Here is a 12,120-nt window from a genome sequence, read left to right as displayed (position 1 = left end):
ACCCTCGGCTCTGCTACATCAGATTGCTACATCTGATGTAGCAGTTCCGAGTGTGCATCAGATGTGTAGTTGAGCAAAACTGACTCAGCACTGCTAAGTCTCTGCATTCGCATAGGAATGCATTGGCCAGCCTTCGGCCAATCAGCGCTGGCTCTGCCGGAGGAGGCGGAGTCTAAGGTCGGACCTGAATGGAGACTGGTGTGGAGCGATCTTAGACTCCGCCTCCTCCAGCAGAGCCAGCGCTGATTGGTCGAGTTCCGTACTCTGGCCAATCAGCACTGGCCAATGCATTTCTATGGGGAAAAGTTAGCTTGCGAAAATCGCAAACTGACAGGGATTTCCATGAAATAAAGTGACTTTTATGCCCCCAGACATGCTTCCCCTGCTGTCCCAGTGTCATTCCAGGGTGTTGGTATCATTTCCTGGGGTGTCATAGTGGACTTGGTGACCCTCCAGACACGAATTTGGGTTTCCCCCTTAACGAGTTTATGTTCCCCATAGACTATAATGGGGTTCGAAACCCATTCGAACACTCGAACAGTGAGCGGCTGTTCGAATCGAATTTCGAACCTCGAACATTTTAGTGTTCGCTCATCTCTAATTCTGTTCAAAGCGCTGTGGGAAGAACCGCGATGCGTTCACACCATGGTTGTTCCCGCAGCGCGTTAACGCTGCGTTTCCGGCCCGTGGGGCCTTAGCCTTAAGGATTCTCACCTTGGATACCCAAATAACTAAAGACCTCAGCTATACGTCTTAATGTAGTGACTTTTTATTGTTATATGTACAGGTATGTTGCCTTTTGTGTTTCAATGTTGCAGTTTCTTGGAATTTGTAACTTTGACAAGGTCTTACACAATTGGCATGGCTTTGCAATGTTCTTATGGGTTTTATTGGCTTGGTAATCCTCTTCATTGTCTGTCGTAGTGGTAATCTATTAAAGTCAGTTTGCTAGCTCTGTGTGGGGACTTTGTAAGTGAACTGTCAAGGGTTTTACTTGGAAGCTGAAATATTGTGTTGAATTGGCTTTGAGTAATTGAAGTCCAAAATTGAGCTAAGACGAGCATGAACACTTCTGTAACCCTTGTGAAAAATTAAGAGACTGGTATGCTTATGTTTAATAGCAATAAATAAACAGTAGGAAGAATTAAGACTGGCATTTCCTTATGACTTTAATTCTAACACTAGGATAAGATGTTCCAGAATTGTAAAGAATTTCCAGCCTATTGAAAATTCTGCAACATTTGAGGAGGTCCCAAATACAAAAATAAAATTATGCACCATCCAGTGAATGTCTAGAAACACCAGTTTTCCGCCCTTCCCCAGCCTGCCTTGATCCCTGCTCTGCTTTTCTAAAAGTTGCGACTGGAGTGGTAAAGGCACAACATCACATTTCTTTGTTGCAAATCAAGGTTGTGTGTCAAAGATGAGCCAGGTGATAAATTCCTGCCAATGGGTCAATGAGTAGACCAATACCAAGACCTAAAAACATTGCGCTGAGGACTTTAGCATTGTATGTGCCATTTCTAATATTGGTGTTCCGTTATGTAGCAATGGTTTCTTTCAGGTTCTTCAGACATCAGCACTGAGCTGTGAATGCTACCTTTGCACCCTTTTTGCTTTATCCTTTGGTCATCCATTGGGGCCAGGTTCCGATATAATAATGGACGTCAGACCTAAAAATGGACCCTATCCCCATTTGAAGTTACTTTAGATTCCATCACTTGCTGGTGTTCTAAATGGGGGGACTTTAGAGGATCTGGTAGGACTAAGTATAATAAATTCTGTACAAGTGATTCTACTTGAGGCTCCTTTCCAGGGTTTGGAGGTCTATTATCAGTTGAAAGAGTCCATGAGAGGTTTGTGTACCCAGAGGTGTGGGTGATGATGAAGTATAAGGGAGTAGTGGGAATATGTAGCTATTGCCAGTATGTTCACACGCTGTTCTACATGATGACTTTATGATCTATAGAAATTGACAACAAGAAATTTCTGAAAACTGGTCAACGTTAAATTTTTCTAAGTTAACCTGTTCTTCTTCTCTTTTTCCATGTAGACTCAGTCATGATCAGTCCTGAAGTGATCACCCCTGTTGTCTTCTTCGTTATTTTTCTTTTTTTGGTCAAATTGTGTAGCATACTTTGGAAGCCAAGCAAAAATGAGAAATTCCCTCCAGGACCAAATGCTTTACCATTGATTGGGAATTTACATATATTTGACACAAAGAACCCTTCTAAAACATTCACCCAGGTAAGGATGTCCAATGCTAATTGGTCTTATAATGTTCCCGTAAAATAAAGAAGATGATCAATGACCACAGTTGTCCCTCACAGATAGCAATAGGATAGAAGAAGGCAAACAATGAGGATGTCCCACCCAAAGCTCCTCACACCTCGGCTTACTGTGATATATGGCAAAGCTGTAGGTAGACTTTCCATCACTTGAGTAAAAGATTGACTTTTTTGCCCTAGACGTACATGTAAGTACCCTGGCCAAGACACAAATCTGGCACCCGGGAACAATCCTTGCTTGACTACGACCCTCCCCTGCATAGAGGAGGGATATACTGTTGGACCCTCCCCTGCATAGAGGAGGGATATACTGTTGGACCCTCCCCTGCATAGAGGAGGGATATACTGTTGGACCCTCCCCTGCATAGAGGAGGGATATACTGTTGGACCCTCCCCTGCATAGAGGAGGGGGATACTGTTGTGTTAACAGTTCTACCTGAATTTTTAGGTATCAAGAGAAATTAATCACCATCTAGTGTGTATCATGAGAATTTGTACATTTGTGCATGTGTATAAAATTCTAATCGTATAAAAACGATTGCATTATATGATCCATTATTTTATCTTACAGCTGAGCAACACGTTTGGCCCAGTGTTCAGCATCCAGTTAGGGATGCAGAAGGTTGTGGTCTTGTATGGATGTGATGCAGTGAAGGACGCTTTGGTTAACCATGCTGAAGAATTCTCCGATAGAGCAGACATTCCAATATTTACAGAAACCTCAAACAGATATGGTAAAAAAAAATGAACCCCATGGCTTGTTAGGATGTATATGTACACAGTAGTGCCCACATGGGAGGGCAATGGTGATTCACAATTGCACTCTGATGGCAGAGAGTATCCATGTTTTGAGTGAGCATTCTGGGCTCTTTGCTGAAAACCAAGCACATCCCCATAAATTATACAGCAGCTGTGCTTGCATGCAAACAGGCCATGTCACTGATGAATTTGATGTTGCTTGGCCTGTGAAGCTCAAGTAACACTATAGAGGGCCGCTATCACTTCATACTACTGATCTGAAGCACCACCAGAGGGCAAATTAAGCTTAATCCCCATTTACATCAATCCTTGTCTATGTAGCATAGGACAAGACTGGTCCTCCAGAACAATGAGCTCTTTGTAATGTTCTTCACCCTTGGCAAGAAATACGGATCCTGGACAGGGAACCCTTACCTACTGTATGCAAAAATGGGTTTTCTAAAGTGAATAACCCCTTGAAGTGTCTCAAGCCTGCTCACTGGTTAGCATAGCAGTGGGACATCTTAGGTGTACAGGTCTGATTTGCGTCTAAGATGCAGCCCACCACTTGACACTTAAAGACCATGATTGAATTGGGAATCTAGATGGACTGAAGACACCTTAGCCCATCATCTTAAGGAGTTTTTTGGCGGAGTTCTATTGGGAGGCTTTTTTTTGGAGGCTGATTTTGAGGCAGATTCAGCATCAAAATCAGCACCAAAAAACTCCATGTGCATTGACCCTTACTATAAGGGACCAGGGTCAGGGGATAATCATACACATTAGGGAGAGCGTGTGCCTACATAGGCAGTACGGAGACTTACAAGTCATTCCTGCTCCACTAGGAATTCTGGGTAAAAAATATGCAAATCTATTCTCCAGGATGCAATTGGGAGAACAGTGCACTCTGTACACCGCCCTCTAGAGGGCAGCATCCTTAACATCATGCATGACTCAGTTAATAAGCCTACTAACATGATGCGGAGTTTATTGCCAAATGATAAATCCGCATCAGAATCAGGGCTAAAAAAAAAAAAAAAAAGACTCCCATTGACGTCAATGGGTTCCATGCAGAAAACGGAACCCACTGAAGTCAATGGGAGACTTTTATTTTATTTTTTTCCCAGCCCTGATTCTGATGAAGATTCCTCACCAGAATCAGTGCCAAATTCCTCCATGTGAATGGACCCTAATTCATGCTAAAAACTGCCATGACTTACAGTTGTACTTGAAATTTATGGGTATAAATTTCAATTTATGGAACACAGGACCATAATTATTAGGAGACTAGAGTCCCTTCTGTATGTTGGAGAGACTGGTCAGAAACTCAGAATGAGAATTAATTCACATCGCCATACAATCAAACAGAGAACTGATCTTCCCGTGCCAAATCATTTTTGCCAGGAAGATCATAATATCACCAATGACATGAAAATCTTGATCTTAAAAGGGAACTTTAAATCAAGGAAACAGCGACTGATTTATGAGTACAAGGCCATGACCCTATTCCAGACGTTGGACAATGGGATGAACATCTCACGTAGGTTTATGTCTTTTTATACACATCATTAAGACAGCCATTAAGATAAGAACTGGGGGATCTGGCAATTGATTGTTTGTTGTTATAAGTATATAGTAATAAGCCTCTTCCCCCCTCCCTCCTGTAATCCTGTCCCTGTGTGTCCTGTTGTACATAAATATGCAGCCTCTAGAAAGTGTTTTTTAGTTATATCTGAAGAAGAAGCTCAGAGGAAAGCTTTGAAACGTCATATTCTGTCATCATTATGAGTTAGCCATTAAAAAAGGTATCACCTACTGAAGACTTGCAAAGTTTTTTTTGTTTTTTATATTTTATAACCACTGGCTAACACGGTACCAAAACAAACATTTTCCTAGAGTCCCTTCATAATACTAGTGTGTCTAGTGCCAGCAATGGATTAGATGGATCAGGAATAGATTAGGACTGGACACTCAAGTTTCCATAAAACCCCCTAGAGGAATTTTCGTAAGTGAATGTAGCTAAAAAATACAAGAGACTTGTTTGGTACCACCATAGAGAGAACAAATAATACAGAAAGGTTATACTATTTAAAAGGAACATAAAGGATTTAAAAAAAAAGGAAAATATTTTTTTAAAAAAATGCATTCAATCCTTAATAAAAAAAAAAAAAAAAAAAATAGGTCTACCCTTACGTTCTGAATAATTTCTTAATATATTTCTCTAGCGACCAAGACTCCATTTAATGTTTTCTATAAAATAAAATACTCTGCACCTGGTATCTCATACTCCAGGATTCCTTACCGTCCGACTCTTTTTCAAGGTATTGTCTTTTCTAATGGCGAAAATTGGAAAGTAATGAGAAGATTTACTCTGTCAAAGCTGAAAGACTTTGGGATGGGAAAGAAATCCATAGAAGAGCGGATAAATGAAGAATGTGACGCCCTAGTCCAGGTATTCAAATCCTATGAAGGTGAGAATTTGTATCTATGTATATTACCTTATCAGGTTTGGTGTGCATATAGTATTCTTGGCACATATGTGGACCGGGGCGATAGTCCATAGAGTGATCTTTTGTCATTCATTGGGCAGGTACGCTTAGGATGATATAGTTTTTTAAAAAAAAAAAACTTTCTCTACTTCTATGGAAGTTTTTAAATAGGACCTTTCCCCACCTCCACCAACTCCAACATCCTTCAATAGGCTCCTCTCCACTGACTCCAGTGCAGTTGGAATTTTTTTCTAGCCCTCCCTGTTCCTGAGCAATCTGTGTTATTAGTTTTAGTAACTAATATGCTAATCAGGTTCTCAATTGTTAGGTGGGTGGTCTCTGGCTATCTTCTCCAGCTGAGGACCTCCCACCTGACCGTAGAGAGCCTGGTTGATATATTGAGTACTGAAATTAACCTCCCCGATGACTCGAACTGTGATGGTTAAACAAAAAATTCCAAATGCACCATAAAAAGTGCAGCGACCTATATTGACGGATGCAAAAGGTTGGAGTTGGTGAAAGGCTCTCTTTAATGCAGCTAAAAAATTATCCTTGGGGCCACACACTGGCTCAGTGGTTAGCACTGCAGACTTGCAACGCTGGAGTCCTGGTGTTCAAATCCCACCAAGGGTAAAAAACCATCTGCAAGGAGTTTGTATGTTCTCCCTGTTTTTGCATGGATTTCCATCCCATATTCCAAAAAGACATACTGATAGGGGAAAAATGTACATTGTGAGCTCTATGTGGGGCTCACAATCTACATAAAAAAAAAAAATGATGCTTAACTGTTTTTATAACCCACCTAAGGCTGGGGCCCCTTGGGCTGGAAACGCCGCATTTTGCCCATAGCGGAAACGCTGCGGGAAAAATCGTGACGTTTTACAGTTACTGCAAAGTGGATGGGATTCATGGGAATCCCATGCCCACTTTGCGTTTCAAGCCATAGCGCAGACATGCTGCAATTTCCAAAACCGGCGCAGTTTTGAAATTGCAGCATGTCATTTATATCTATGAAAACTCTGCAAACTTTCTGTTCAAAGCACTGTGAGAACCACAATTTTTCCTGCATTGTCCCGTGGGGCCTTAGCCTAACAGTGAATGGAGAGGCACATGTGCAGCCCATCTTAATCCACATTGGCCACTGTATTGGGCAGAGCAGAGGGTTGGGGACTCATATTCTTTACATAGGTGCTGGCCCTAAAGATCTCTGAGAAATGTATAGTCCATCCTGAGGATATGTCATAACATTCTAAAATTATAAGACAGGTAGTCCTCGACTTATGACGTTGATCCGTTCTTATGCGGCGTCGTAAACCGAATTTTGATGTAAGTCAGAAACATGTACCATATGACGCCGCGTAGGAACGGATCAACATAATTTAGTGTGCAGCGGCTCGGAACCGGGGAAGACTGTACCATATACAGTACAGTACAGTGCAGTCTTCCTCGGTTCTGAGCCACTGCACACTAAATCACGTACTGTACAGGGAGAGCTGCAGCTGCCAGCTCTCCCAGCTAGCAAAGAAGAGCCTGTGGCAAATCAACGCTGGTTCTGCAGCAGGCTCATCCTTGCTAGTCGGAAGAGAGCTGGCGGCTTGCTGTTAAGAGGGAGCTTACTTTTTCTCATAGGAATTAATTGAACAGCGTTGATTGGCGAGTGTACATCATTCGGCCAATCAACACTGGTTCTGCCGGAGGCTTGTCTGTGAGGAGGCGGAGTCTAAGATCGGACCACAGCAGTCTCCATTGTGGTCTGATTTTAGACTCCGCCTCCTCAGACAAGCCTCTGGCAAAACCAGTGTTGATTGGCCGAATGCTGTACACTGGCCAATCAACACTGGCCAATGCATTCCTATGAGAAAAAGTCAGCTCCCGCATAAATGCAAGCTGCCAGCACTCCCGACTAGCAAGGACCTACTCTCTCATCTCCAGTCGTAACCACGAAACATCGTAAACCGAGACCGTCGTAACCCGAGGACTACCTGTATGTATATGACCGGGTGTATATGGCATGTATGAATCCTGTAAAGCAGTGCACAGAGGCTGTATGATGCCCTAGTATATCGCCATATGACCTTGATATACTGTCCAACAGGTTCCATTGGGTGCAATGGGATATTGTTAGAGATGAGCGAACAGTGTTCTATCGAACTCATGTTCGATCGGATATTAGGCTGTTCGGCATGTTCGAATCGAATCGAACACCGCGTGGTAAAGTGCGCCATTACTCGATTCCCCTCCCACCTTCCCTGGCGCCTTTTTTGCTCCAATAACAGCGCAGGGTAGGTGGGACAGGAACTACGACACCGGTGACGTTGAGAAAAGTAGGCAAAACCCATTGGCTGCCGAAAACATGTGACCTCTAATTTAAAAGAACAGCGCCGCCCAGGTTCGCGTCATTCTGAGCTTGCAATTCACCGAGGACGGAGGTTTCCGTCCAGCTAGCTAGGGCTTAGATTCTGGGTAGGCAGGGACAGGCTAGGATAGGAAGGAGAAGACAACCAACAGCTCTTATAAGAGCTAAATTCCAGGGAGAAGCTTGTCAGTGTAACGTGGCACTGACGGGCTCAATCGCCGCAACCCAGCTTTCCCAGGATCCTGAATGGAATACACTGTCAGTGTATTCCCGTATACCCGATATATACCCCGATACCCGTTCCAACGGTGTGCCCCCCCACCTTCACCCCAGAAATACCCTGCAAGTCCCCTAGCAATAGAATTGGGGCTATATACACCCACAATTTTTACTACTGGTATACAGTGCCATTGTCTGACTGGGAATTCAAAGAATATATTGGGAATACAAATACCCTCATTTCTTGCTACTGCCATATAGTGCCAGTTTCTGACTGGTAATTCAAAGAATATATTGGGGTTACGTGCACCCACAATTTTTACTACTGGTATACAGTGCCATTGTCTGACTGGGAATTCAAAGAATATATTGGGAATACAAATACCCTCATTTCTTGCTACTGCCATATAGTGCCAGTGTCTGACTGGGAATTCAAAGAATATATTGGGGTTACGTGCACCCACAATTTTTACTACTGGTATACAGTGCCATTGTCTGACTGGGAATTCAAAGAATATATTGGGAATACAAATACCCTCATTTCTTGCTACTGCCATATAGTGCCAGTGTCTGACTGGGAATTCAAAGAATATATTGGGGTTACGTGCACCCACAATTTTTACTACTGGTATACAGTGCCATTGTCTGACTGGGAATTCAAAGAGTATATTGGGAATACAAATACCCTCATTTCTTGCTACTGCCATATAGTGCCAGTGTCTGACTGGGAATTCAAAGAATATATTGGGAATACAAATACCCTCATTTCTTGCTACTGCCATATAGTGCCAGTGTCTGACTGGGAATTCAAAGAATATATTGGGGTTACGTGCACCCACAATTTTTACTACTGGTATACAGTGCCATTGTCTGACTGGGAATTCAAAGAATATATTGGGAATACAAATACCCTCATTTCTTGCTACTGCCATATAGTGCCAGTGTCTGACTGGGAATTCAAAGAATATATTGGGGTTACGTGCACCCACAATTTTTACTACTGGTATACAGTGCCATTGTCTGACTGGGAATTCAAAGAATATATTGGGGTTATAAATACCCTCATTTCTTGCTACTGCCATATAGTGCCAGTTTCTGACTGGTAATTCAAAGAATATATTGGGGTTACGTGCACCCACAATTTTTACTACTGGTATACAGTGCCATTGTCTGACTGGGAATTCAAAGAGTATATTGGGAATACAAATACCCTCATTTCTTGCTACTGCCATATAGTGCCAGTGTCTGACTGGGAATTCAAAGAATATATTGGGAATACAAATACCCTCATTTCTTGCTACTGCCATATAGTGCCAGTGTCTGACTGGGAATTCAAAGAATATATTGGGGTTACGTGCACCCACAATTTTTACTACTGGTATACAGTGCCATTGTCTGACTGGGAATTCAAAGAATATATTGGGAATACAAATACCCTCATTTCTTGCTACTGCCATATAGTGCCAGTGTCTGACTGGGAATTCAAAGAATATATTGGGGTTACGTGCACCCACAATTTTTACTACTGGTATACAGTGCCATTGTCTGACTGGGAATTCAAAGAATATATTGGGAATACAAATACCCTCATTTCTTGCTACTGCCATATAGTGCCAGTTTCTGACTGGTAATTCAAAGAATATATTGGGGTTACGTGCACCCACAATTTTTACTACTGGTATACAGTGCCATTGTCTGACTGGGAATTCAAAGAATATATTGGGTTACGTGCACCCACAATTTTTACTACTGGTATACAGTGCCATTGTCTGACTGGGAATTCAAAGAGTATATTGGGAATACAAATACCCTCATTTCTTGCTACTGCCATATAGTGCCAGTGTCTGACTGGGAATTCAAAGAATATATTGGGGTTACGTGCACCCACAATTTTTACTACTGGTATACAGTGCCATTGTCTGACTGGGAATTCAAAGAATATATTGGGGTTATAAATACCCTCATTTCTTGCTACTGCCATATAGTGCCAGTTTCTGACTGGTAATTCAAAGAATATATTGGGGTTACGTGCACCCACAATTTTTACTACTGGTATACAGTGCCATTGTCTGACTGGGAATTCAAAGAATATATTGGGAATACAAATACCCTCATTTCATGCTACTGCCATATAGTGCCAGTGTCTGACTCGGAATTCAAAGAATATATTGGGGTTACGTGCACCCACAATTTTTACTACTGGTATACAGTGCCAATTTCTAACTAGGAATTCAAAATGCGCAAGGCTCCCGGAAAGGGACGTGGACGAGGCCGTGGGCGAGGTCGGGGGAATGGTTCTGGGGAGCAAGGTAGCAGTGAAGCCACAGGGCGTCCCGTGCCTACTCCTGTGGGGCAGCAAGCATTGCGCCACTCCACAGTGCCAGGGTTGCTTGCCACATTAACTAAACTGCAGGGTACAAACCTTAGTAGGCCCGAGAACCAGGAACAGGTCTTGCAATGGCTGTCAGAGAACGCTTACAGCACATTGTCCAGCAGCCAGTCAGACTCTGCCTCCTCTCCTCCTATTACCCAACAGTCTTGTCTTCCTTCCTCCCAAAATTCCGAAGCTTTACAGAACAATAACCCAAACTGTCCCTGCTCCCCAGAGCTGTTCTCCGCTCCTTTCATTGTCCCTCAACCTGCCTCTCCACGTCACGATTCCACGAACCTAACAGAGGAGCATCTGTGTCCAGATGCTCAAACACTAGAGTCTCCTCCATCTCCGTTCGATTTGGTGGTGGATGACCAGCAACCCACCCTCATCGACGATGATGTGACGCAGTTGCCGTCAGGGCATCCAGTTGACCGGCGCATTGTGCGGGAGGAGGAGATGAGACAGGAGTTGGAAGAGGAAGTGGTGGATGATGAGGACACTGACCCGACCTGGACAGGGGGGATGTCAAGCGGGGAAAGTAGTGTGGATGTTGAGGCAGGTGCAGCACCAAAAAGGGTAGCTAGAGGCAGAGGCAGAGGTCAGCAGCTTAGGCGAAGCCAGGCCACACCCGGAATCTCCCAAGATGTTCCAGTTCGTACCCAGCCCCGAAAAACTCCCACCTCGAGGGCACGTTTCTCGAAGGTGTGGAGTTTTTTCAAGGAATGCGCCGAGGACAGATATAGTGTTGTCTGCACAATTTGCCTCTCGAAATTGATTAGGGGCTCTGAGAAGAGCAACCTGTCCACCACTTCAATGCGCCGTCATTTGGAATCCAAGCACTGGAATCAGTGGCAGGCAGCAACGGCAGGACAAAGGCCGCCTGCCGTTCACGCCACTGCCACTGCCTCTGCCACTGCCTCTGCCTCTGCCACTGCCACTGCTGACTGTGCTGGCGATGCACTCCAGAGGACGAGCCAGGACACCACTTCATCTGCCTCCGCCACTTTGTTGACTTCTACCTCATCCTCCCCTGGTCCTGTCTTATCTCCTTCTCCTGCACCATCAAAGGCACCATCAGGCGTTTCTTTACAACAACCCACCATCTCTCAGACATTGGAGCGGCGGCAGAAATACACTGCTAACCACCCACACGCGCAAGCCTTGAACGCCAACATCGCTAAACTGCTGGCCCAGGAGATGTTGGCGTTCCGGCTTGTTGAAACTCCCGCCTTCCTGGACCTGATGGCAACTGCGGCACCTCGCTATGCCGTCCCTAGCCGTCACTACTTCTCCCGGTGTGCCGTCCCCGCCTTGCACCAGCACGTGTCACTCAACATCAGGCGGGCCCTTAGTTCCGCGCTTTGCACAAAGGTCCACTTGACCACCGACGCGTGGACAAGTGCATGCGGACAGGGACGCTACATTTCACTGACGGCACACTGGGTGAATGTAGTTGAGGCTGGGACTGCTTCCCAAACTGGCCCGGTGTACCTCGTCTCCCCGCCTAACATTCCTGGCAGGGACACGAGAAGAACACCCCCCTCCTCCTCCTCCTCTACCGCCTCCTCCTCCGCCACCGCCTCCTCCTCCGCCACCGCCTCCTCCTCCGCTGTTAGATTGACCCCAGCTACGAGTTGGAAACGTTGCAGCACTGGC

General features: G+C 44.4%; 2 protein-coding genes across 2 annotated transcripts in view; one reads left to right on the top strand and one right to left on the bottom strand.

Moving 5' to 3' along the window:
- Positions 1–12,120, top strand: part of LOC142198286 (cytochrome P450 2C5-like) — a 29,825-nt gene that overhangs the window by 3,146 nt on the left and 14,559 nt on the right. Inside the window, exons 2-4 of the mRNA XM_075269254.1 lie at positions 2,054–2,247; positions 2,860–3,022; positions 5,348–5,497. Coding sequence (XP_075125355.1) covers positions 2,062–2,247; positions 2,860–3,022; positions 5,348–5,497 — 499 coding nt within the window. The 5' untranslated portion in view covers positions 2,054–2,061. The remainder of the gene's footprint in view (positions 1–2,053; positions 2,248–2,859; positions 3,023–5,347; positions 5,498–12,120) is intronic.
- Positions 1–12,120, bottom strand: part of LOC142198299 (cytochrome P450 2K1-like) — a 49,364-nt gene that overhangs the window by 25,312 nt on the left and 11,932 nt on the right. The gene's annotated exons all lie outside the window — the stretch shown is intronic.

The sequence above is a fragment of the Leptodactylus fuscus genome, chromosome 3 (assembly GCF_031893055.1).
Source record: "Leptodactylus fuscus isolate aLepFus1 chromosome 3, aLepFus1.hap2, whole genome shotgun sequence".
In the NCBI taxonomy this organism is placed as follows: domain Eukaryota; kingdom Metazoa; phylum Chordata; class Amphibia; order Anura; family Leptodactylidae; genus Leptodactylus; species Leptodactylus fuscus.
Note: the sequence above shows the minus strand (reverse complement) of the source record. Positions and strands in the feature narration are given on the sequence as shown.